At 30.8% G+C, this 27,672-nt stretch overlaps 1 protein-coding gene across 3 annotated transcripts in view; it reads right to left on the reverse strand.

Moving 5' to 3' along the window:
* The window catches only part of LOC139518801 (proteasome adapter and scaffold protein ECM29-like), a 79,704-nt gene that overhangs the window by 9,916 nt on the left and 42,116 nt on the right, over positions 1-27,672 (reverse strand). For all 3 annotated transcript variants that reach the window (XM_071310374.1, XM_071310383.1, XM_071310391.1), the window contains exons 11-39: positions 27,206-27,284; positions 26,407-26,523; positions 26,002-26,124; positions 25,125-25,370; positions 24,238-24,318; positions 23,322-23,505; positions 22,558-22,646; positions 21,329-21,460; positions 19,920-20,076; positions 19,043-19,239; positions 18,084-18,185; positions 17,775-17,888; positions 17,054-17,146; positions 16,230-16,344; positions 15,690-15,804; positions 12,592-12,660; positions 11,957-12,074; positions 10,936-11,106; positions 8,939-9,018; positions 8,443-8,548; positions 7,776-7,823; positions 6,999-7,120; positions 6,178-6,340; positions 5,480-5,539; positions 3,703-3,792; positions 3,038-3,104; positions 2,502-2,593; positions 1,569-1,635; positions 1,079-1,207 (exon numbers count right to left, since the gene is read on the reverse strand). In XM_071310374.1, the coding sequence (XP_071166475.1) occupies positions 1,079-1,207; positions 1,569-1,635; positions 2,502-2,593; positions 3,038-3,104; positions 3,703-3,792; positions 5,480-5,539; positions 6,178-6,340; positions 6,999-7,120; positions 7,776-7,823; positions 8,443-8,548; positions 8,939-9,018; positions 10,936-11,106; positions 11,957-12,074; positions 12,592-12,660; positions 15,690-15,804; positions 16,230-16,344; positions 17,054-17,146; positions 17,775-17,888; positions 18,084-18,185; positions 19,043-19,239; positions 19,920-20,076; positions 21,329-21,460; positions 22,558-22,646; positions 23,322-23,505; positions 24,238-24,318; positions 25,125-25,370; positions 26,002-26,124; positions 26,407-26,523; positions 27,206-27,284 (3,326 nt within the window). The remainder of the gene's footprint in view (positions 1-1,078; positions 1,208-1,568; positions 1,636-2,501; positions 2,594-3,037; positions 3,105-3,702; positions 3,793-5,479; positions 5,540-6,177; positions 6,341-6,998; positions 7,121-7,775; positions 7,824-8,442; positions 8,549-8,938; positions 9,019-10,935; positions 11,107-11,956; positions 12,075-12,591; positions 12,661-15,689; positions 15,805-16,229; positions 16,345-17,053; positions 17,147-17,774; positions 17,889-18,083; positions 18,186-19,042; positions 19,240-19,919; positions 20,077-21,328; positions 21,461-22,557; positions 22,647-23,321; positions 23,506-24,237; positions 24,319-25,124; positions 25,371-26,001; positions 26,125-26,406; positions 26,524-27,205; positions 27,285-27,672) is intronic.

Genomic DNA, 27,672 nt, shown 5'->3' on the forward strand with positions numbered 1-27,672 from the left:
ACTAAATAATTGTAAAATTAAGCGATTTCTGTAATTTAGTTCTTTTTTTATTTCGATATTACCGCTATTTTGACTAGATGTGTCCTATATTTTGACAATGTAAATGACATGAGGAACTGCATGGGTTTTTCTAATATCTGTATTCTTTAAATTTTTAGGGCATTTTTCTTTTATTAGCCTTAAAAATAACTCTCATTCTGTAAAATTCTCATGAAAATGATATTACTATTTGGTCTTTCTGTTACAAGATTATTTATCAATTCTGTACATTGACCGTTATATTATCAGTATTGCATTACAGTTACCTTTTCAGTTATTTTGCAGTTATTCTTAATACTTTTGCACCGCATTATTCTCTAATCCTTTATTTTGTTGTTCATTTTCTCTATTCTCTAATTCATTAGTTGCCTTTACATGTATTCTCTATTCTGTAAACCCCATTCTGACCCTCATAGGTAAACTTCTATTGTATGAATGGGATAAACTGACCTTTCAATTCTCAAGGCTGAATAAGTATTTTATAGGCTAAATACAAACTTACCTGTCAAGGTAGAATTGTAATCTGAGTGATACCGGTGTTACTCAAGTCACCATAAGTTTCATGAAATTTGGATAAGTCGTTCTCAAGTTACGGTGCGACATGTTCATGCAAGACAGACAGACAGACAGACAGACAGACAGACACCAGACATTTGTATACCATAATACGTCCCGTCAAAATTTTGACGGGCGTATAAAAAGTCAAAAGTTATTCTTTTATATGAAAGTTGATAAAATTGTCTAAATTTCAACAACAATTAGGCCTTTGACACATTGAACTCATGAATCAACAAAGTAATTTATATTCAGATAGATAAATTCAAGTAGAAAACATAATTTGAAAAAGATCTTCATTATCAAGGCATGCACTCAATGTTTTAGCCCTGAAAACCAATGGAAATTAACACATTGTTATTGACGTACACCTTTAAGAAAAAATGCTCCCATAATGTGATGAGGAAATATCATAGATTTCTTTAAGAAAAAAATACTCCAATAATTAGAATTAATGTCTTATTTATATCAAATGAAATCAAACCTGGTTTCTTTTCATGCATAGCAAAGAAAGCTAGTGGCACTGCTTGAGTGGCATGTCTCTTCATTATATCTTGACTCTGGTGGCACATGGATTGTAATGTTAAACCACATGCATGTCTAGCTGCTTCATCTGAAAAACATCAACAATATTACAAATCTGATTGGCATACAAAAATGTCTCTTCACAATATCTACACTAGAGGCAGATATATTATAGCATATCTAGTGATTCTAAATACAGAAATATTATGTGTTTTTTTAGAACTAGACTTGAAATCTTGAGGTCATAGGTCAAACTTCATTATCATGCAGCAACCATTACTTGCTGTACAGTTGCTAGAACTACGAACTTCACCCCATAAATTGACATTCGCTGACAGTTACTGTTTCATTGTTTGGCTGTATAACATATTTTGAAAAACAAAATCAGGGCTTATCATTTTTATTTTAAGTACAGTTTCTCTAAATTACACTTCATAATAATTACATACCTTCTTTATCAAGATACCAAGACTTTAACTTTATTATCAGTTTTTCTACACTACTGTCTTTTGCAACCTGCAAGGAAAACAACATTTACTAAGTTAAAGCAGTTTCACACTGTTATACTTCATCTTTATCTTCATCAATTTGACAAAAATAAAACATTCAGGTCATCCCTAAATAAAACTCAAACATTGAGACCACAATCAAATAATAACATGTAGAGAAGTTGAAAGGTTGTTGATAACCACTAGAAAATGTCATAAATCAGTAATTTTAATCAATATTTGTCCATCCATTTTTTTCATCTATCACAGCTTTTATTTTCAATGTTCCTTTTCTGGTCTCCATTGTAATCATTGACTAAACAAAATGTTAGTAGAGCTCACAATTTGCCATTATGGAAACTAATGGTCTAGGGATAATTCCACTATTTGAACCCAATAATAATAAAATAAGGATGTGTCTGAGAAAGTCAATGCCCCAACTCAAACTCAAACCAACTCAAGCTTTGCAATGGAAATTGAAGAGAACTGATAAAGAGAGAGATGGCAGTCGAGGCTAAACACTTAATGCCCCTGTTGCCTTTGGCATTGTGGGGGTATAAAAATAACATTACTTCATTTATTGAGTCACCACTGTAAAGGACATTTTAACCAATAACAACACTAATGATGTTTTAAACCATTAACAATGCTTTGGTGTCCGCTTTTGAAAATATTACCCAGAATTCATTAGGAAACATTGTATGTTATACTCACCTTTCCCTTCATTTGTATATTTAGGTAAAGTTCATATTTATCTACTCAAAAAAATAATTCAGATCAACCTCCTCTCCACCTCTCTGGCATGGAGAAGAAAACAAGTAGATTAAATTAATTGTTGTTTGAATGTTTAACCATATGTGAGATGATTCAAACAAAATCATGTCTAAAACAAACCTTAATTAAATGGCCGAGTGCTGATGCATATGTTTTCCTCACTGAAGAATTTCTGTCACTAAGACCTGCTAGGAATGCTGACATTAATTTACCTATAAAGAGAAAAGTTGGAAAATACAACCAAGAAGGTGAATCAATATTATATATAAAGTTGAAAAAACAGGTGGTCATATCTTTATAAAATACAAACTTAGATTGAAAAGCTGAATGATAGCATAACAACTTTCTTCAAAATAATATCAAATTTTGGAATATCTTTTTATGTAGATAGTATAAAGCCTATGCAAGAACAAAATAAACATTGATGAGAGATCTAGAAGTCTTAATAAAAGGAAGAAACTCAGTGAAGAATTTTCCCTTAAAAAAACTCCTCCTTAGCTATTTTAAACTTTTATGTAAGCATTAAAATGACGTCATCCAGATTTATTATTTTCTATCTTAGCAAATTAAAATGTTGTAAGTAAACAAAATGAAAGCCTGTCCATTTAACTATCTTTTTACAGTACCAAGTGAAGTTTATAAGAAAGAATATTTACCTGCAAACGGAGTTAAATCTTGAGGACAATGGTGAACTAATTGTATAACAAAACTTGAACAGCCTGCCTGTAAAAGAAAACAGTGATTTTATCATCTTGCTAGAGATGGCTTACCTCTTTGATAAAAAAAACCAAGCTTTTTAAATTATCATTTATATCTAATCTTAGAAATCAGATTTACAAATACTTGTAATATATGTGGCACACATAAGCTCTATTCATCTTATCATATTCATTACAAATGTATAACATGTATTATACATTGATTTTTTTATATATCTTTTTTGCCTGTGACATGAATATTGTTGACATATATATTCAGCTTATAAATATGGTTAGTCATAGGCCGATCCAGGGCCCCCCCCCCCCCTTTTGTGGGAAAAATTTGATTGCTTATATAGGGAATCACTGAAGCATGACTGGAGTGCTCCCCCCCCCCCCCTTTAGGTCAGTCAGCGGGACCCCCCTTATGAAAAGTTCTGGATCCGCCACTGTAAGTGTAAAATACATAAATGTTTAGAATAATACACATTTGGCAATCATACCACACTTCTTATTTTTATATATATCTGTCTATTTTGTACAACAGGAGCTTGTTGACTTTACATTAGTCTGAAGTATTGTGTGACATTGCTTAGAGGGAACTTCTATAATTATGATCATACCTTTGTACCTATACCAATTCCACTTTTAATGAGATCTGTTAACCTTGGAACCAGCTCTACAAGGACATCACTGTCTATATACTGAACACACTGAAATCATTAGAAGGAAGAGTTACTGATATATCCAGTAGTGAATATCTTATATATACTGTGGATTCATTAATATTCGTTAGATATTAATTTTTCGTGGATTTCGTGGGTACTGGTGCCATGAATTTAAATATTCAATGAACTACAAATTTTCTAAAGGATTGTATTCAAACTTGGTTAAAACCACGAAATTAAATATCCACAAATATGCAAGTTTTCCTCAAACCATGAAAATTGGACCCCACGAAAATGAATGAATTTACAGTATTCCTTATGATATGTTCCTTATGTCGTAATTAAAATCCCATTCCCTATTCACAAATGTCACCTACCGAAATAGAATGTTTACTGGGTTTGTAATAACATGATTGGTGCCACGTGTAGAGCAGGATCTGCTTACCCTTCCAGAGCACATGAGATCACCCCAGTTTTCAGTGGGGTTTGTGTTGCTTTCTCTTTAGTTTTCTATGTTGTGTCTTGTGTACTATTATTTATCTGTCTATCTTTTTCTTTTTAACCCATGGCATTGTTGATTTATTATTTATCTATAAGTTTGAATGTCCCTCTGGTTTCTTTTGCTCATCTTTCAAAAACTACAATGGAACTCCGAATTGTTCCCTATTTCAGATCTCCAACATCACTTTTTACTATCAGACTTTGGAATAAGAAAAATAGGTCATTACCCCCCTTTTCATCAAAGATATTTCAAATTGCCTTTAATAATTTCTTAAACTACATGGGAAGCTACTCAAAATTGAAAAAGCAATATCATATACACTTTATTATATACATGTTCCTGGAGTACAATTTATCATTCTTAGCCATTTTCACCAACTATGACTTAATACATTTTAAAGGTTTTGATAAAGCTTTTGTGATTGTGACTAAAATCCATTAAGTGACTTTATACAGAATTTGTTAAAGCCTTTGGATCCGTTACAGATATCGAGATCATTACGAATGGTTGATACAGCACGATTGACATATTTATAACATGGCAGACCCCTTATCAGCACTAGGTCATGACAGTCTCAAGGGATGATTTTGAACATGGGCTGATAAGGAGTCAGATATAAAAAATGACATGTTATGTTCTTTTTATCATATACCGTACAGCGAGTTACTTTTCGAGGGGGTGTAAATTTTCACTAATTTTTCACGGTTAGAACAAAATTGACAAAATAAATTATGTTAATTTAAAAGTGTACATGCAAAAGTTTTGATAATCTGCCAAAATAATATCCGCCAAGATATTTCGTATATCTTATTAAATGAAAAATGCGAAATTTTACACCTGCGAAAATAACCCATATACAGTACTTCAGCAGAAGACATGCAGACAAAGACTATTTTTAAAACTTTGAAAAATGATTTTGTTGTAATATTTCTTGATAATATATTTTACTGATTCCTAATATTTTTTTATTTTATCCAACTTTTTTTATGTTTTACACAAAAAAATTTACGGTGAGGTGTAATCTCCAGATTTTAATGAATGATGTTGAATATTTAGCGATAACATTACAGAAAAGCATGTAATAATAACGGGAAGCAGTTGATAACAAAAGTCATATCACACGGCTAAGATAATTCTTCTTAAAATTACTTTTTATCATGGTGTACAATTATACCATTATTTTCTATAAGTATGTAACTTTTAAATTGTTATATATCTCAAGCTACCTACATAATTAACAGTCTCCATCATAGGAGACATTCTAGATGCAGCAATCCTGGCACTGTCTAACTGGAATAAATAATTACATATTAAACAACAATTTTTATATGATTTTCATATATAAAGATAATAGAATTAGATTGGATCCATGGGTAACAAGGAAACTGAGTTTCTAAAACCAAATACATAACAGTGACTTTTACTGCTATGCAAATCATGGCAAATAAAAAAATAATGCGTTAAAGGTGGGAAATAAATAATTTTAAAAGAAAATGAAATTCCATTAAATTTTATGAAGGTGTTGTCAAGTCAACTTGAAAATAAAACTATATTATCAATATGTCAAATTAGTATTTGGACCCATATTTTGTTAACTGAACATGCAAGAAATTTGATAATGCTAATTTACCTAACCAAAACTTTTATCTGATATTGACGATGAACAGATGAGTGAACAGACTTAAAAAAAACACCTCAGCCCTCTTTTTATGGTAGCTAGGGGCATAATATATTATGGATGGACAAATGAACAGACCTGAAAAAAATAATGTTCCCTCAATCTCCCTTATGCTTTTTTTTTTTTAACAATACTTGTTTTTAGTAAAGCTTTTAAACACTGCTTAATTTTGTTAATAACAAAAGTACAATCTAACTACAGTATAATATCATAGTTCAGGATCTGAGATTCAAGATCACCCATGACATACCTTTTCTAAGTCTTTCTGATTACTTGAGACTTGTAGACTGAAGTAGTTAAGAACTTGTGGTTCAAGACCGCTGACTGCTTCTAATAGAGCTGTTACTAAGACTGGTATATTAGGTTTTAACAGGGGACCAGCATTCTTACTGATCTTCAACATGGTAGAAAGACTGAAAGAAATAAATGTGAATAAAATGCTTGGTAGAAAACATGAACATGACATGATCAACTGTTTGTCAATAATTGTAAACATTTGTAAGGGTTTCACAGAACCCAGTGTCTCACCTACTTATGCTGTTAGTTGCAAATTCAACAAAAATGGGAAATGTTTTTAAAACATTTTCCTCTAGATAGTATCTTTTGATTGTAAGAAGCTTCTGTACAAGTTTAGTTAACATCCAGAATGGTTAAAGAATCTAATAAATGTTTTAAAAACTTTAAGTGCAGACTGTATGTAATGCTAACTGGAAGAAAAACAAAGTCCATGTTTAAGTTATATATATAAAGAAAAACAGGAAATATAATTTTTTTTAGCTTTTGATCATAAACAATCTTAAATCTAAGTTTGGTACAAACCCAGGATAGTTTAAGGCAGTTATCAAAAATTTTAAAACTTTAACCACAGAGTGCTTGTAATGTTAAGTGGCAGAAAAACTTAGTCCATTTATAAGTAACAGATAAACAGACAGGTATGAAGTATGAAATTACAGTCTGAGTATTCCTTATCACTTGCTCAATGACACCTGTCCCCCACAAAAAAAAAAAAAAATTATAAAATCCAGTAAAAAGTAAAATTAGTTAATAAAATATTTGCATTAGATTACCTACCCTATAGCTCTGACTTCAGACACACTGCTTTGTAAACTATGTTTTAACAAACAAGGCATAACTAATCTAGTGGCTTTCTCCCCAAGCTTTCCATAGTTAATATCACAGATTTTAATGGAAGCCTGAATGAAAAACAGAAATAGTGTTCAAATTCAAGTTCAAATATTTCATCAGATAAAGCACATATGATAAATTGTGTAATCCAAGTGTAAAACACACATGATATATGAAAAATTACAAATAATGCATAAAAAATTATTTGTTTAATGCTTTGAAAACTCATTATTCCAACTAGATGTAAAATGACAAGATAAAGAATAGCCCAATTCATTCCTTGTATTTCTCATTGAAATTATTTGTCTTGCATTATCACAACAAAAAATGATCCAGCTGTAAAATTTGTCATTAATTCAAATCAACATGGGATTTATTTTCCCTATATATAACTTGTACCTCGTCAGATCAATACATATTCGATTCCCAAATTCTTTTAAAAACATGATTACAAGACAAAACTAAGATGGCTGTAGCAATCTTGATTTTTATAGTAATGTACATTTTATAAAATTGGGATTCAAAAAAAATGGCAGCTAAAAATTAATAAGCGTACCCTGTGTTTTCTAATAAACGTTTTTTAACAATCCTACCATATTAATTTCTCAATAAGATTTCACAATAAGAATATATAACAATACTGAATTTGGGTATATCAAACAATACAGAACAAGAGAACTGATGATTTTGTCTTATTTAATATATAAATGACCCAGTACTCACCCTACTAAGAGACCTACAGGCCAAGTCTGCTGCATTCCTTACAGATTCCTGAAATTTAAAACAAATCTTTTTTTATATGTGATGAAATACTGAAGGATGAAACATAAAGATGACCTTGTAAAGTCATATAATTCCAGCATACATATCGAAGTATATAACAGTTACTTAGTAACTAGTAGTAGCACTTCAGAGTGCACAAGAGATTGCTCTTCTAATGAAGAAACTTGAGTTGGAAGACATCTTTAAAGAATATATGGAGTACATTTGTTTGGTTTTAGGTGTAAACAAATAGTAAAATCATCACAAGTTCAATTAATAATACCAGAAAACAAGGTAGACATCTGACCCCTAGGCATTGATTTCTTGGAAAACTCCAACTTATATAGATCTTTATGTGTAATGAAGTTGGCAAAGAGAACAATATATTACCCAGTGATCTTTGTTGGGTGACTGTCTCAGTTGCATTTATACCATTGTCATGTGTTTGTACAAAATAAATGTGTAATATTCATAAAAAATCTCAAATATGAAAACTTCATAGATATAAGAAGATGTGGTATGAGTGCCAACGAGACAACTCTACATCATTGTCACAATTTGTAAAAGTAAACCACCATAGGTCAAAGTATGACCGCCAACCTCCTTGTAGTATATCTTTATATTTTACCTTGATATCATCTCTGACCCTAAGACAATTCTCCCATAATTCAGGAAGTTGATCAACAACATCATCTAATGGACGTCCTCTCAATAAATCATTCACTGCCAAACAACTAAAATTGTGAAAAAATAGATAATAATGCATAAAAAAACTTCAAATGAACAAATTTGTGTTTGAATTGTCTCTTCAAATTTTTATACCAAACTCTTACATAAAAGAAATTTTCAAATGTTTTTGTAGATGTGATTCATTTTTTTTTCCATATATATATATATCATTTATAACTCCTTAAAATTCTTTTTTTTACCATAGATTTCAAAGGAAATCTATATGGCATTCATGAAACTGAAAAGAAAGATAAGTTAACAAACTCTAATGAACTTTTGTAAAATTCAAGTAAATGGATCTAACAATCCATAATGAGCTTCTAAAATTTTCTTAAATCTGATACTTTGTAACTAACAATACTAAAGTTTTCAGAATGTTTAAAAATGTATTTTACCTAGATTCTCTGATTCTCCATTGTGTACTGGTTAAATTTTTGTTAAGATCATATAATATCTGACTTATAAACTTGTCAACCTGTAAAATATAAAATGAATAAGTTGATTAAATCATTGTTAGATGAATACAAGAGTATGCAGCCAGTAACTGTGAACAATCAACTTGTAAATTATTGCGATGTTTTAATTAATGCGAATAATGTGACTGAGTGGGTATCGCAATAATAAGAAGTTGCATTCTTATATCTGATACATATATATATCTGTATGCAGGTTTTTCTGACATCGCAATAAATAATCTCACATTTTTGTCCATTTTACAAAAATCGCAATAATAAATGCACGCAATAATTTCTGAATCTACAGCATTCAAAGTGATGATATAATCAGTTTTTTTTCTAGTCCACACAATTGACTGTGGTTGTTAAGTTTTCTTATTTTATTTAGTCTATATATATTTTTGACATTGTATGCCTGCTCCTCATCTTTTTATATCTAAAATCTTTTAATTTGATCTCAAATTGTAAAAAACAAATATACATTTATAAAATTACATGAGTTACTTCCCCTGTTTCCTCAGGTTTTATATTTACATAAATTTCTTAAATTGTTTACTTACATTCTTAATTTAAGAACATTTTTAGTTTATTCATTTCATTTTGTTTTTAAAAATGCATTTTCTTTAATATATACCAAACATTAAAAAAGTGTCTCAGTGCAAAAATAATACTATACCTACTTCATATTGTAAGAAAAAACTGAAAATTATATAAACATTTGAACTCTCATTGTAAGTGCAGACTATGCTACTGATACTGCTGTAATTTGTAGAATTTAGACCTCATCACATTCCAGAGTTTATAATCTGATGTGATTAAAACCTGTGTTTATCGGGTGAGGCCCGGTAGTATCAGAAGTATATGCTCTGTGTTTTGCACCATAAAATTCCTTTTTTTGTTAAACTAGAGTTGACATATCTAAATATCTAGCCTAAATCAAAGATTTAAACAGAATATATATATAAAGTAGGTGTTTAATTCATACTAGTACTGAATTAATTTTGGAAACAATAATACGTTGATTCCTTCATAGGATTCCAATTAACACAAAAGCCACACAAGAGTTATAAAATTGACCAACCTTATCAATCAACAATCTTTTGTACACATTGTTTGTGTACTTGCAGCAATAGTTTAATGTTTATAAATTACAAAATAATTTATTTTAAAAGGTACTGTAGTTGACATTATACATTGTAAATATGTATAATAATCAGAAATGTGTAAGACGGAATTATTATCCTATTTAATATTATATGTTATTCAGGTCTCAGACAGGGTATATACTGTGACATTCCCGGCTTAGAGTTTATATCCCCTGAGCCGAAGGCAAAGGGGATATAAGCCCTAAGCCGGGAATGTCACAGTATATACCCTGTCTGAGACCTGAATTACACATATATTACGGATTACCCCTGACATAATGTTATTTTCCAGTGCAGGTATTTGTTGACAACACATATATATTGAAAAACCCAACCTGATATGTTCGGCATACGTGAAGGATTTTCTAATTTGCTGTGAACATAATTTTATCGTGTATGTAATAATTTATAAAAACACTTTTAACATCAAATTAAAGTATTAAAAGTGTTAATTGCGTGATTTTGTATCAAAAATGTATTATTGACTGAAGCACGTCATTATTTTCCCTCTGTGAACCTCTGACAGTCTGATAGCTTATGACTACGTCACATAGTAACCGGTGTTGTGATGACGTTTTTGAGGTTCCAATTGGGGATAAAAACGTCGTATATACCCTGGCAGTTTCCTGAATATATACTGACATCTCTGTGTTGTTATCCAATCAGAAACCTCAACACATTTGTAATCCGTAATATATAATAATATTCAAATTAAAAAGTATTTTATGAGAAAGTTTTTACATATGTGACATAGAATTGATTGAGTCAATGTTGAGAAGGGAGCTAACTCACAGCATCTTTATTATCTTGTATTAATGCATTCCATATACTACTCATAGCCTGTTGTATCTTTAGGTTAGGATCAAACTGGTACCGGTACAATCTGGGTACTATTTGTGCTAAATAAGGTCTCAACTGCTCCCCTGCCTGTGATGCTATTGTTGAGAATCCAAAAGCAGCTCCCTAAAACAGGAATGTTGGAAAATATAAATAAAAATATTTTATAACAAACTTAACATTGAACAAGAAATTCAACATAATGTTGTGCAAAGTAAACCCTTTACTCAGTTCGTATAATCATAATTTAAGAGTCAACAATGCTGTAAAAATAAGACACCTGAGTATCATCATATATAACAAGAAAGAAATTGTATATGCCAACGACATTATTTAAAACTACATGATAGTTCTACAAGGTTCTTTTTCTGCCTTCCAGTTTAAATTTACATGTGATATCACAAGTGTCAATCAGCTTGATTAATTGATGGATGAGTCTAGTTTATATTTGATGCAAAAGGGATATGAGACTTTCAGATGTCATTTTTCTATGAATGTATCTGATATACAATACAATACATCTTATTACCTAGGAATTCAAGTATGTTTCTTAACATTTTTCATTTTATAAAACTTTTTTATTTTTTTACCTTTAAACAACTTATACATCCTTTTATAATTCAATTTTGGATGTAACACGTCTTCTGATTGGCTGACGTTATTTTGTTATCAGCCCATAGACATAATTTTGTCATGTGACCGTGACGTCATCAACGTTTTTTCATGGTTTTCTACGGTTTAAAATGGAATTAAGAATTAAATTATAGGAATTGACTGTAATATTTTTTCTGTCTATTCGAAATAACATAAAAAATGTGGTGCACACTGTGCGGGTTATTCAGTGTGCACCAGATTTTTTATGTTATTTCTTCATAGACAGAAAAAATATTAGTAATAAAAATCAAAATATTATTGTAAATTCAAACTGATAACACAGATGTAAACTTGTGATCCTTTTAGAAAATGATGGAGTTACCTTTCTTGAATTCCACATGGCATTATGATTTGCCAGATGCATAAATTTATAAATAAGGTCTGGCTGATTAAGATCATTAGCGATGGCACATAACTCCTTATAGGTTGATAGACTGCCACTAAAATAGAAATAGATACATAAGTAAAGGAAGATAACTCCTTTAGGTTTTAAAACTTCTTTCGTAAATGGAATAGAAATATGACAGTAGTTTACTGGTGTTCAAAACATGAAGATCCGTGCGTTTGCTGTTTTATCACAAAAGACTGCCACATGTTCATTTTCCTGTCCTATGTCATTATCTATTCTGTAAGTTATTTAGAGAATTTGTTGAAAGTCTTTAATATTCTCTGTTTAATTTCTCCACAACTTTTAAAACAGCTGGATGATGAAGATTTTGATATATTGCATATTGTTGAGGACTGTATATTCCTAATATCTCTTTTAATTGTAATTCAGAAATGTTTTCCCACATTTATAATTGTGATTTAGATTACATGCAACAATTTCTGTAAATGCTTCATACAAATAATGCAACAATGTATCAGAATTAAAATTCTAGTTTTTATTTTTGAATCATTAAAAACCTTTTCAATTTGTAAACAAACTCTTCAGGCTTAAATATAATATATATTTACCCATCAGGAGATTTTCCTAATGAACCTTCCTCAAACACTGTAGTGTCTCCTTTAAAGTCATGCTTTACCCTGTAATACAATTAAATATATTGTCAATATATAATTTAATGGTTTCACTTGTTACAGCCTAATTTTACCAAAGATATCAATATCTTTTCCCACTTATTCTGATACAAAGGTAAAATCAGACCAATAGTTTTATCTTTGAATTATTTCTAATTTTGTAATGTCTGTGTTATTAATACCTGACTATATAGTTTGAGTTTTGATTGCTTTACTGTGACATATAATTGTTTACATCATCATTTATTGTGCCTTTACACCATTGTCCCAAATAAGGGAGCAGATTGATCTCTGACAAACATGATACCCCTGTCATATTATTTATGTGCCTGAGATATAGCTATTGTCAATGGATACTGTCATAATTTTATTTTTAAAGTTTTTAGAAGTTTTTTATGCTCCTGTCGTGGTGGAGGGAGTATTAAGTTTTACCCTTGTCTGTCTGTACATACATAAGTAAGTTGGTTTCAGTTCTCTTACTTTAGTTTGCCTCAACCAAATGTTATGAAACTTACACAAAATGCTTATTACCACTAAATGCAGATCAGGTTTGAATTTTGGTGGAGTCACTTTGACCATTCTAGAGCTATGCCCTTTACAAATGGAAAAAATGCTCAATTTTTCATTTACATTCTCTAACTTAAGTCTGCCTCAACCAAATGTTAAGAAACTTATACATAATAAAATTGAGAATGGAAATGGGGAATGTGCCAAAGAGACAAGTACCCGACCATAGAAAAAAACAACAGCAGAAGGTCACCAACAGGTCTTCAATGTAGCGAGAAATTCCCGCACCCGGAGGCGTCCTTCAGCTTGCCCCTAAACAAATATATACTAGTTCAGTGATAATAAACGCCATACTAATTTCCAAATTGTACACAAGAAACTAAAATTAAAATAATACAAGACTAACAAAGGCCAGGGGCTCCTGACTTGGGACAGGCGCAAAAATGCGGCGAGGTTAAACATGTTTGTGAGATCTCAACCCTCCTCATATACCTCTAGTCAATGTAGAAAAGTAAACGCATAACAATACGCACATTAAAATTCAGTTCAAGAGAAGTCCGAGTCTGATGTCAGAGGATGTAATCAAAGAAAATAAACAAAATGACAATAATACATAAATAACAACAGACTACTAGCAGTTAACTGACATGCCAGCTCCAGACTTCAATTAAACTGACTGAAAGATTATGATTTCATCATATGAACATCAGGCACAATCCGTATAATACTTATTACTACATTATACAGATCAAGAATGAATTTTGGGGCTGTTACTGTTACTGTTCTAGAGTTATGTCCTTTACAAATGAAATAAACAGCTGCGCCATGAGTGCATGATACGCCCGACGTCTTGTGTGGAGGTTTTATGCAATAATCATAAATAGTTTCTGAGAAAGTTTAAAGCAATAACCATATATTGTTTTTGAGACACGGCGGGACATGTGAAACCCCCCACCCTGTTTTTATTTACAAAAAACTAAACATTACCAAAATAAAATTTTGAATAAAAACCAAAAAGTATACAGATTTTTAGATTAATATAACAAAGAAGTGTGTTAAGTTTTAAGCAATAATCATAAATTATTTTTGAGATACGGTGCAACAGGTAAAAAAAAACTCCCCTGTTTTTCAAAATACTCAATAACTCAAAAAAAAAATTTTGAATCATCACCAAAAAGTATACAGATCTTTAGATTAATATAACAAAGAAGTGTGTAAAGTTTTAAGCAATAATCATAAATCGTTTTTGAGATACGGCACAACATGTAAAAAAAACCTCCCCCTTTTTTACAAAATACTAATAACTCAAAAATGAAAGTTTGAATCATCACCAAAAAGTATACAGATCTTAAGATTAATATAACAAAGACATGTGTAAAGTTTTATGCAATAATCATAAATCGTTTTTGAGATATGACGCGACATGTAAAAATCCCCTCCCCCTTTTTTACAAAATACTCAATAACTCAAAAATGAAATTTTGAATCATCACCAAAAAGTATACAGAAATTGAGATTAATATAACAAAGACATGTGTAAAGTTTTATGCAATAATCATAAATCGTTTTTGAGATATGGCGCGACATGTAAAAATACCCTCCCCCTTTTTTACAAAATAATCAATAACTCAAAAATGAAATTTTGAATCATCACCAAAAAGTATACAGATATTGCGATTAATATAACTAAGAAGTGTTTGAAGTTTTAAGCCATAATCAAGAATCGTTTTTGAGATACAGTGCGACATGTGAAAAAAACACACACCTGTTTTAGTTAAAAAGTGCCGTAACTCAAAAAGTTTAAATCTTACTTTCACCAAAAAGTATACAGATCATTTGACCATCATAAAAAACAACTATATTAAGTTTCATGAAATTTGGATAAGTCGTTCTCAAGTTACGGTGCAACATGTTTACGCCGGACAGACAGACGGACGGACACCAGACGTACGGACACCAGACATTTGTATAACATAATACGTCCCGTCAAAATTTTGACGGGCGTATAAAAATTGTTAAAAAAAAATCTAAAATATCAAATAAGTAAAAAAATAAATAATATGGAGCTATCTTCCTTCGTCTATGATAGAAGTTGAATCAAATACAATCAATGCTTTTTAAAATCTTCATTGAAAATTGGAGTTATCTTTTTTTGTCCAGAATGGTAATTGAATCTACTAAAACCAATGCAATATTCAATTTTACTACCAACTGATAATTTAAAGCAATCTTTAACATTTTAAAAGTGGTTACAAGCACTTTGACCATTCTAGGGTCTCGTCACAAGCACTTTGACCATTCTAGGGTCTCAGCTAAATTTCATGTATGTATGTAATGCTTGTTACCACTAAACTTAGTTTAATTTCAAATTTTGGCAGCTTCACTTTTACAGTTCTTAAGTTATGTCTCTTTATAACATTATATACTAGTTTGGACATCATCTGTGTCCCTATGGACACATTCCTCATTTATTTTATAAATGGATACATATAAAAAGTTAAGTTGTTGATAGAGTAATTTTGAACATACCTTTTGCCAGTCATGAGTGTATCTACTAATTCAGATACTAATGAGTCTTTCTGTTCAGGAGTACATATTTCATACACCAGTCCTAATCCTTTAGATGCTATGTCTTGTGTTATATCTAAAAATATATTAATAAACAGACATTCTTCATTTTTTTGTACATAAATAAAGCCGTTTGTTTTGAATTGTTTTACAGTGTCATTTGAAGCCTTTTACAGCTGACTATGCAAAAAATACTTTGCTCATTGTTGAAGGCTGTACGATGACCTATAGTTGTCTCAATGGCAATCATACCACATCTTCTTTTTTTATATTGAAAAAAATCATTAATGTGTAATTTCTATTTGGCAAGCTTTTGTTGAATGTCGGATCTCAATTCTTCATGTATGATTTTGTGTTGTTTAACTCAAAATTTGTTTTTTCCTTTACTTTTCAGGACCTGCATTATTGGTTGAAGTGCTTGCAAGGTCTCAATATTTTACCTTAAGGTCATGAAACATAAGTATCTGTTCTAAGTATGAACTTGATATATATTTAACTAACCATCATTCTCTGACAACAATCTCATGAAAGCTCCCTGTATTTGACTTAATTTACTCTGTACAGCTGGATCAGGTCCACATGTTTTTGTGAGAGCTAACAACCAGATACATGCTGCCTGTAAATACAAGTTACAACAAAAATAAACATTGGTAATTCATGATAACAACCTAAAATTATTTCCACAGTTTGCTTCATGAACCTTGCAATAAAAAGAACCAGTGAACTTGAGCTTCATGTTTTGTTTTAAATGTCTCATTGTATTCATGATGATATTTTAAAAACAAAATTTGGATTACTGATGTCAAACAGTTCATTCAGTAGACTAAATACTAGTCCATTTTCATGTGAAATTTTAGTTTATTACCTAGATATAGGAAGATGTGGTGTGAGTGCCAATGAGACAACTCTCCATACAAATAACAATTTAAAAAGTAAACCATTATAGGTTAAAGTATGGCCTTCAACACGGAGCCTTGGCTCACACCGAACAACAAGCTATAAAGGGCCCCAAAATTACTAGTGTAAAACCATTCAAACGGGAAAACCAACAGTCTAATCTATATAAACAAAACGAGGAAACGAGAAACACGTATATATTACATAAACAAACGACAACTACTGTACATCAGATTCCTGACTTAGGACAGGTGCAAACATTTGCAGCGGGATTAAACGTTTTAATGGATCCAAACCTTCTCCCTTTTTCTGAAACAATAGCATAACATCACAACAAAGACTGTCTGAGATGTGAACTACTGCTAACCAAGGATTTGTTCAGTAGACTAAATACCTGTCCATTTCCATGTGGAATTTTAGTTTATTACCTGTCTGAGATGTGGATTACTGCTAACCAAGGATTTGTTCAGTAGACTCTCTAAATACCATTCCACTTTTGTTTCCTTCACTGTGACTCGATTCTTTAAAATAAAGTAGTTTAAAATTGTTTTAACTCTATAACGAAAATAAGCAGTTTCTCAAGTCCATTTCATTTAACTCTTGACCTATAATTCAAAAAAAAATATCATACAACTGAGCTAATTCTAACTGCTGATATAGTCAGGAAAACTTATCAGGCTGGAGGGATAAAGTCCAAATGATGTCCATATCAATGACTAAATAAGTTTAGTGTTAATGAAATAATAGATAAAATCATAGTGACATTACAGACTATAAAATAAATCAACAATATGCTTTGAAATCCCTCTATGATAGAGCATTAATATTTTCAACAAATAATACAAGTTTGTTTCTCGTATTACAGCAGCTTTCATTGAGTGTATAGCAAAGGTAATATCTTTTGTTAGCTTGCTTGCTAGCTGAACCGTGAAGTCATTGTTAGGTCAGGTAAACTACCCTCCTTTTAGAGTAGACTAGTCCAACAGATAACCAATATATGTGTCTGTTGGAAGAGGCTACTTCGAAAAGAGGGTAGTATACCTGACCTAATAATGGCTTCACGATTCAGCTAACAAGCAAGCTAACCAAAGATATTACCTTTGACTACACACTCAATGAAATCGACTGTGAATTTCGTATAATATTTACCCTGTAATCCTCCTCTGATTCAGTCCATAAATCTCTGGCTGCTGATGATTGTCTCCCCTGGGCAGCACAAACTAAAGCCTCCCCGGTAGTCATATGTAACTCAAACTGTTTAGGCTGAAGTGTAATAATAAATACAAATTAGTTCAGGTACTCATATACCAATGATGTGTCTCCCCTGAACGGCACAAACTAAAGCCTCTAAGGTATTTGAAACTGGGCTAAAATGCTTTGTAACCAATTAAACCACTTATTTCTAAATTCAACCTTAAAATAAACATTTAAAAAATAATAATAGATAAAACAAATTACCTGAACAGAATCCATGATCTCTTCCATAACTTTCTGTAGATGTGGGAAGTTTTCTTCTCCGACACACAGATAGCCGAGACACATGACACATTTCTCTTTTATCTTAAAGGAATAAACATTACACATTAGTTTTCACTTAAATACATATAACCAAAAGACAACACACTCTTTCATCTTTATAAATCAAAACTTCAAGGATTTACATAGTAATATATAAACTTTTAGAAGGACCATCATATTATCCTAGCAGATTTTTACTCCAGGACTAGAAGCAGAAATGCATTAAAACATACCTTCTAAATTTTTAATACTCTGCTATGCATTATCGAATATTTCACTTGGGTTCTTCAACAAAGACTACACATCAATTTGTTTGTTTTATGTATGCATTAAAGCTATTTGGTTAAATTGCTAAGGCGTATTGTGCATTAAAGCTATTTGGTTAAATTGCTAAGGCGTATTGTGCATTAAAGCTATTTGGTTAAATTGCTAAGGCGTATTGTGCATTAAAGCTATTTGGTTAAATTGCTAAGGCGTATTGTGCATTAAAGCTATTTGGTTAAATTGCTAAGGCCTATTGTGCATTAAAGCTATTTGGTTAAATTGCTAAGGCGTATTGTGCATTAAAGCTATTTGGTTAAATTGCTAAGGCGTATTGTGCATTAAAGCTATTTGGTTAAATTGCTAAGGCGTATTGTGCATTAATGCTATTTGGTTAAATTGCTAAGGCGTATTGTGCATTAAAGCTATTTGGTTAAATTGCTAAGGCGTATTGTGCATTAAAGCTATTTGGTTAAATTGCTAAGGCGTATTGTGCATTAAAGCTATTTGGTTAAATTGCTAGGGCGTATTGTGCATTAAAGCTCCCTATATTAATAATATTTTAAGTTGTTTTGCATAATGTTTCATTTTTTTTTTGTAAATCTATCTGATAGTACCTATAACTAACAGAAACAAACCTTATTTGGTTCTGAGCCTGATTTCAGTATCTTCAGTAAAGATGTTACGATAGACAATTTTGTTATCTCCCCTTCCCCATCATCTCCACCACCAGATGGCAGCAGCAATTGAGCATTTCTACCAATTTCTCCTAATGACAGACAAGCTGACATTTTCAATGACACATTACTTTCAGTTGGTAGAAGTAGAATTGCAGCTGTATAATAAAAATACAAAAAATAATGAAAGTCCTATTTATTTATAAGTACAAGAAATGTTTTAAGATTATGCTTATTGACAAGTGAAACTTTGTTTTTATGCTTGATTCTGTGTATTTCAGATGGTGTTTTTCATATATTATAAACACTAATAAATGTTGTTTTTTTCCTGTTATATATTACCTGCACACAATTTACTTAGTTGTTTAGGTAACAGACTACTGTCTTATTTCTTTACAAATATGAACCATCTATCAAGGGTTAATAGATGGCTAAGATATATTTGTCCATTTTTTAACGTCAGACTTTCACAGAACATATATATGCACATGATGTAAGAAGCATCTAACTCTATACATGAACGTACAAAAAGTAAATAACATGCTTTTGAAAAAGATACACAAACATGTGCAAGTAACAAAATATACAAAAAAATCTTACACATATATACATTTTTTACCAAACTATTGTCTTATTTTCTTATATTGCATTGCATATTTGAATATTTTTAGGTTCAATGTATATCTGAATAAGTTTAGATCTGAATGGACAGTTAATTGTATATCTGAATATTTTTAGATCTAAACTGATGGTTAATTGTCTATTTGAATATTTTCAGATTTGGACTGATAGTTAATTGTTTGTCTGAATATTCATAGATTTGAACTGATATACCCACCAAGTTTCTGTAGACAAGTTGTGATGATAGATTTAATCTCCTCCTCTACTTTAGAAGTACCATCTACTTCCATGGTACAGGACTGACTTCTATCATTTAAGTATTGGCCAATGAGATACCCTAATCCTATTACTGATCCCATTTGTACCTCAAAACCCTGTAACAAAAGTATTCAAAAGGGGTATTATATAAAAACCCTATAGATGAAGTTAATTATAAATCACATCTCATACATAACTGTTGACACAGAGATTTATCTCACCTGTTAGAAAAAAATCTGACGGACAGCAACATTGCTTATTAATTCAAAGTGGCTGGGCCTTGAATTAGGGGACAGGGCCTTGGAGGTGAAAAAAACTGAGATGTACTGATAGCAATGCAACTTTATACAAAATATGATTGATCTGTTACAAGTTGTTCCTATCAAACTAACTTCAGAAGAAAACATAATATTGAAAATTACTATAAATTGAAAGTCGCTGGAACATAACCTAGGGGGCAGGGTCTCAAAATAGTTGTTAGAAAATATCATTGATCTATAACCAGTATATTTTAGATGCAAGAATGTTAAAATGTGGAATTCAAAGATTTGTTATAATTCAGTATTAGTTCAGATATTTAGCACTAGCTTAAGAAATAATTTACTTGATAAATAGTTAATATAAATCTTCACAACTTTAGATAAGTATAAAGCAAATTATTATGTAATCCCCTGAGGCCTAAATGACAATAGAGAATTAAGGATTAGAGAAGTGTTATATATACAAAAAGGATTTCTTACTTTTTAAGATAATTTATGTTATGTCACAAAGACTTGATGTTGAGAAAATAGATAAACTACTAGCATTATTATGTAAATTAGATATATGAGTATTAATGTTATGTAAATTAAATAATGAAAAAGATATATATATATATTAGTTGACCATGCAGTTGGAGACACTTGTTTTATAGTCACGTATTGGACACTGGTGTTATAGACTTGGAATTATATTAGACATGCTGTTTTATTATGTCTCATGAACTTATGTGATTATTGTGATTATTGTGATTGATAAACTATACTGAATGCTGATTTAATAAACATTATATATTGAACTTTGAATCTGTGTTACTTTGACATGTATTCATATGAAAGCTACCAGCTAGTTCCCCCAACCTAGCAAGATGAATAACCAGGTCAGGAACGTGCAATGTACTGGCCTTGGTTATAGATCTATCACAAGTAGTTCCTATCAAACTAACTTCAGAAAACTTAACAATTTTTAACATCTTTGGAGAAGCAACACCTATGTCTCACCTTCCATAAGTTTCATTACAGAAGAGACAAAAAACATTATTTACTTAATTTTATTCAATATAACCTCTCCATGATCCTGTAAGTTTTTACCAGTATTCATAGTATTTACCTTATGGTTTAAATTCTTCATTAATTCATCCATGCTATCCTTTATAATATCTTTAGATTGTTGACATATTACTACAGCATACATCTGACTTCCAAACTCTTTTAAATCATCTTTACTACTGAACATATAATTCTGGAATTAAAAACATTTCATTTAATATTAGTAAATACAAACAAAATTATAAATTCAAATTGGAGTTATTTCCCTTCTTCATCATTGCACATTAATGTTGAACTTTTTTTTATAATATACTCATAAGCCATCCATAATTTATGAAATTTTGGTAACAAAAGTTTTCTTGACAAGTATGGTATTATATTCTAATAAATATCAAAGAGACATTAACCCAACCAAAGAGCAGAAAACTGTTGGAGGCCAACAATGGGTCTTCAACACAAAAGGAAAATCCTACACTCAGAGGCCAGTTTCAGCTGGCCCCTTAAACAAATGTGTACTAGTTCAGTGAAAATGCACGTAATACTAAACTCCAAAACATAAAAGTGAATTAAAATGTAAAATCATCACTAACAAAGGCTAGAGGATAAATACACATCATATTGTAATTTAAATATATCATTCATGAATTGCTACAATCAACTAAATATGATCTAAATAAATGGACACAGATGATGCCTCCCCTTGCATATCATATAAAGTTACAATGGAACATAACAGAAGAATAGTAAAAGTGATGCTACTCAAATTTTTACTTGATCAGTGTGTTGCCGTAATAAGTATTGTGTAATAGTTTCAAAAAATTTGGTTAAGGCAAACTTTAGTTAAAGAACAGAAATAAAACTCAGCAATTTTTCCATTTGTAAAGGGGCATAACTCTAGAACAGTAAAAAGATACCCCCAAAATTCAAACTGGATCTGTATTTTGTGGTCCTAAGCATTGTGTGTAAGTTTCATTTCATTTGGTTGAGGCTAACTTAAGTTAAAGAAGAGAAACAAAAAGTTCAGCAATTTATTCATTTGTGAAGGGGCATAACTCTAGAACAGTAAAAAGACACCCCCAAAATTCAAACTAGATTTGTATTTTGTAGTAATAAGCATTGTGTTTAAGTTTCATAACATTTAGTTTAGGCAAACTAAAGTTAGAGAACGGAAACCAATTTCGGGATGAAATGACCTACATACAGATTTATGGATGGACAGATGTACAGACAGACAAGGTTAAAACTTAATGTCCCCTCCACTACGATGGGGGCATATAAATGTTGACCTACCTTCATCCAGTCAGTTTGTGAGATAATCTGACTGGCCATCTCTGGTGCTATGGCAACCAGTTCTACTAAACAGTACATAGCTGATGAACCTACAATATCCAATATATCCAATCAGTACAGAAAACAAAATGGGAATTCATTGTAATATAAACAAGACAACTTTGGAGTATTTAAGTTAGAACTCCATTTCACTGGTTATATTTGTATATGGTGTCATCCCATTTATATGAGATATATAATTGACTTTTATAGTTCCCATTTAAAGTCTCAAGTCCAAACGGTTTTAATGTTAAATGGCTTGGTTATCATGTTTGGTCTTCAATATTATTTTGTAAACCACATATTTTTTAAACATATAATCCCCCCTTGATCATAACCGAATACTTGCCTCATTGACAATCATACTATATTTTCTTAAATTAACACAGTATATCAAGACGTATAAATTTTTTATGACAAAACCTGCTATCATAACTTTATCATGCTACAATTATTATTTCTACTTAGCGGAATTTTTCTGAACTGACAATATAACTAAACAAATTTAAAGTATAGTGGCAGCAGTCATTAAGAGGATGCAACCAGCATAACATAAATATGTATAAATAATTATGATTGTCCTATCCATTATTTCATAACAGGATATTTGCTGAAATATTGAAAAATCTATTTTAAGAATATTATATATCCTTAAAGATACTTTAAAATGGACTTTTCAATATTTCAGCTATTCAGTTATCAAATTGTTTTATTGTTCTTCTTACCACTGACAGCTGACAATAAAGTCTTGATAAAGTCAAAATAAGTCTGGATAGAGTTATCTCCCTGTAAATTATCCCTGATGTACTTGGCAATGCCAGGGGCTTGTGTCTGCATAGTAACTAAAGATTCCATGTCAGGAATCTGGCCCGAGTCCTGTGATAGGCACATGTGTAGGTATAATATCATCTACAAGTAAAGACACATGTGTAGGTTTAATATCATCTACAATTAAGGACACATATGTAGGTATAATATCATCTACAAGTAAAGACACATGTGTAGGTATAATATCATCTACAAGTAAAGGCACATGTGTAAGTATAATATCATCTACAAGTAAAGTCACATGTGTAGGTATAATATCATCTACAATTAAAGGACATGTGTAGGTATAATATCATCTAAAAGTAAAGACACATGTTTAGGTATAATATCATCTACGAGTAAAGGCACATGTGTAGGTATAATATCATCTACAAGTAAAGACACATGTGTAGGTATAATATCATCTACAAGTAAAGACACATGTGTAGGTATAATATCATCTACAAGTAAAGACACATGTGTAGGTATAATATCATCTACAAGTTAAGACACATGTGTAGGTATAATATCATCTACAAGTAAAGACACATGTGTAGGTATAATATGACTTGGTGTATATCTAGAGATTTTTGTGAAAATAGCTGCAAATCAGTTATGATATATGGAATTTATTATTGGGTTGCTGAGTTCTGATTTTCATTGAATGTTTTCAAATTTCATATCTTGCTTATTTAACTGCATCTCTCTCTGTTTTTTTCTTCTTCTACGATTTTTTTTTTTTTCTTTCCATTTTTGAATTACAAATTTTATTGAACAGATAGAACTGATTGAGGTTGTGTGAACTAACTCTACACTAACTCTACATTAACTCACCTCTTCATAAGTAGCAGGAATAAATGGTAAAGTGTAATTTCCAATCACATATTTATTTTGTGTCTTTACTCTTAAACTTCCCTGAAAATATAAAATAAATCTAAACATCTATACTGTAATACTGTTATTCTATCTTGACAACAGGCCTGGTTAGTATACATCAGTTTCCAACTTTCATAGATCAATGGTATTGTTTGTATTTTGTACAAGAAGATAAAAAAAAAATCTAATCTAATTCTAAACAGGATTAAAAATGTCTGTATGGAAAACAGCTGATTATTGACAGAAAATAACTCTGATGCAATAATGTATCTTAATGTTTTGAAAATAACATTTATTATTGTATAGCAATATTATATTTCCCACAGAACGTAACCAAAAGTTAGCGTGCAATAAATTCTAATATTGCACAAGTGCAATAAATTTTCAAAATTCATGACGTCATCAACGTTTAAATCTTAGTTTAAACCAATTTTTACTGTCAAATATTATATTGCTATACAATAAAAGGGTTATTGCATGAATATTGGGGAATATTGTCCCTTGTAGAACATATATTGCACTCGCAAGCTCGTGCAATATAGAATTCTACTCGGGACAATATTCCCCAATATTCATGCAATAACCCTATATTATTCAAGGAATTGGATGAATCTGTTGTGTTTGTTTATGAGGTTTTTCTTCTGTCTTGCCCTTTTTTCTACAACTTTAGTACCTGTATGATCTCTGGGCTTTCATATAACAAACATAGACATAACAATACCAATACCAAAAGACAAAGTGTGAGAGTGAGGATGAGCTTATTATGTGGACAGTTGTCTCATTGGCAATTATACCACATCTTCTTTTTTATATATTATTAGCCTTTCTTATAATTTTCAAATTACCTTTTCAGAAATATATTTCATCATGTCTGTAAACTTTGGTAGTTTAGGTGGTGGTAATTTTGTAGAGTTTTTCTCTATTTCTTTCTCTTTAGTCTGAGCTATATGGAGAGCTTTCATAGCTTCTACCCTAACATCTTCCTTGGTATCACCACAGGCTAACAGCAATATGTACCGTGAAGGGATGTGGTTGGAGGGAAACACTGTACGGGCATATTGTACAGACATAAGTCTAGACTGGGGTTGGTCCTGGAAAATAGCAAAATCTTAATCAATGCTTTTTCAGATTACATTTTTATGGCATATAGTGTTTCAGGGTTAGAAAATAGAAATAGTTTCTTAAATTAATCCCTATATCAAAAATATTTTATTTAGTGTAGAAAAAAAATCAAACAATTTGAAATTGAATAAATCATGTGCATTCAAAGGAATCAAAGACTTCAACAGTTATTTTTCAAAGTATCCACAGACTTTAACTGAGTGAACTATTGTAAACATGTTTATTTGTCATTGGAATGTGATTATTTGAATTTATATTTCTAAGTTCTGTGTTGTACACTACTAACATCTACTCCTTACACTACAAAAACAAAACACAGAAATGGGTTAACACATCAGTTTCCTTCATATTCACAATAATATTAAAACAAGAATATGTGTCTAAATAAGATTGCATTATCCCGTTTCCAGTGAATCATATAATTGGTTACATAGAAAACAGGTTTCATTCATTTGTTGAAGTTGGCTTTGAAATATAAAGTAGCGTTTGTTGATGTCATTAGCCAAATTTAAGGTGTACTGTCTTTTGTTTTTTTGTTAATTGTTTAATGTTCTAATAGTCCTGACAAGCCTAGACATCTCTTTATGTTTGTAAGACTACCTGTTCAATATTTTGCATGATAAGTGCTTCCATCAGACTCTGACAAGAAGGATCAATGTCTTTAAAGGCATCAGCCATCAATGATAAGGACTCCTGTACACCAAGTCTTGTTTCTGGGTCTTCCTACAATAAAAAATGTCAATATTTATCACAATCTACTATTAAAGTAAAAATAATATGTACACCAAGTCTGGGTAATGTGACTTCTCATTAAAAAAATGTCAATACTGATATCATCTGCCATCAAGGATAACAAATTCTGTACACCAATTCTTGCTTCTGCATTTTACTACAATTTTGTTTGTTGAGAAGACAGAATTTTTCAGCTAATTATCTCTTAACGATGGTCATATATATCTTTATATATGTCACAATTCTAATTTCAAATAGAAATGTATGACTTACTTTACTCATAGCATCAAAGAACTTCTGTACTAAAGCCACATCTTTCTTCACCAGCTGAGGAGCTCTCCGTACTATTTTTCCCACTGCTACATAAGCCAAGTTCCTTAATTTAGCTTCCTGCAATTGAAAAAGAGCAAGTCATTTGTTATAGATTATATCTTTTTTTTTGGTCACTAAACCATAAGCAACCAACAATCAATCAATATATTTAATATACTCATCATAGATACCAGGACTTAACTCCGTATATACGCCAGACGCGGGCCTCGTCTACATAATATAATATATAGATAGTGTATCCCAAGATAAATAGAATACTTATAATCTAATTTATCTAAAAGATCTCTAGAAATTAAACAGCACTTTACAACAAATCAAAACGAATTCTAGATAGTTTTTCTATTTTGATAACAGTAAAAGGACTGACATTATTCATGTCAAACAGCAATGTGTTTATTGATGATAATGTGCTTATCTCCTACCAATATTTACACATCCATGTAATAAGTGAGTCTATTACAAGACATACCATATAGCAGGTTATTTTTGCGGTTGAAAAATTTGGCGATTTTCATTGAATAAGGTATACAAAATATTTTATCGGTTATTATTTTGGCTGATTTAAAACTTTTATCAATACCTTTGCATAGACCGTTTGAAATTAGCAGAATTTAATTTTGGTGATTTTTTTCTATCCGCGAAAATAAGAGAAAATTTGCACCCTGTGAAAATAACCTGCTTTACGGTAGTAAGGTAGTTCCAAACTTTTGAATAGCGTGTTAATTTCATAAGAGCTTACATCAGTGGCTTCACCAATCAGTTTAACCATACCAGATAATAGCACAGGGGCAACAGGGGTAAACTTATTGTCAGCACAACTGAAAAATAAATGTAATGTACAATTCTGACAGGTTTTGTCACAATGACAACAATTAGGTGTAATCTTATTTTCAGCACAACTGAAACAAAATCTAAAGTATTTATTTACCTGACCCTTCCATTAATTTTTAATGAAACTTTCTTATGATATTATCTAATTATAAAATGTCAATAAATCAAAAGTTACAGTAATGAATAATAAAAGAGAATGCCTTTGAAGAAAATATTTTTAAAACTACATGTTCTGAACACTTTGTTCCACTGGTATTATGTTGCTATAGTGCTAGTAGTACTAACATAATCAACATGACTGGTGTCACATGTGGAGCAGGATCTGCTAACCCTTCCAGAGCACCTCAGATCCACTCTTGTTTCTGATTTTTTTTG

This window comes from Mytilus edulis, chromosome 1, assembly GCF_963676685.1.
Source record: "Mytilus edulis chromosome 1, xbMytEdul2.2, whole genome shotgun sequence".
NCBI classification, from domain to species: Eukaryota; Metazoa; Mollusca; class Bivalvia; order Mytilida; family Mytilidae; genus Mytilus; species Mytilus edulis.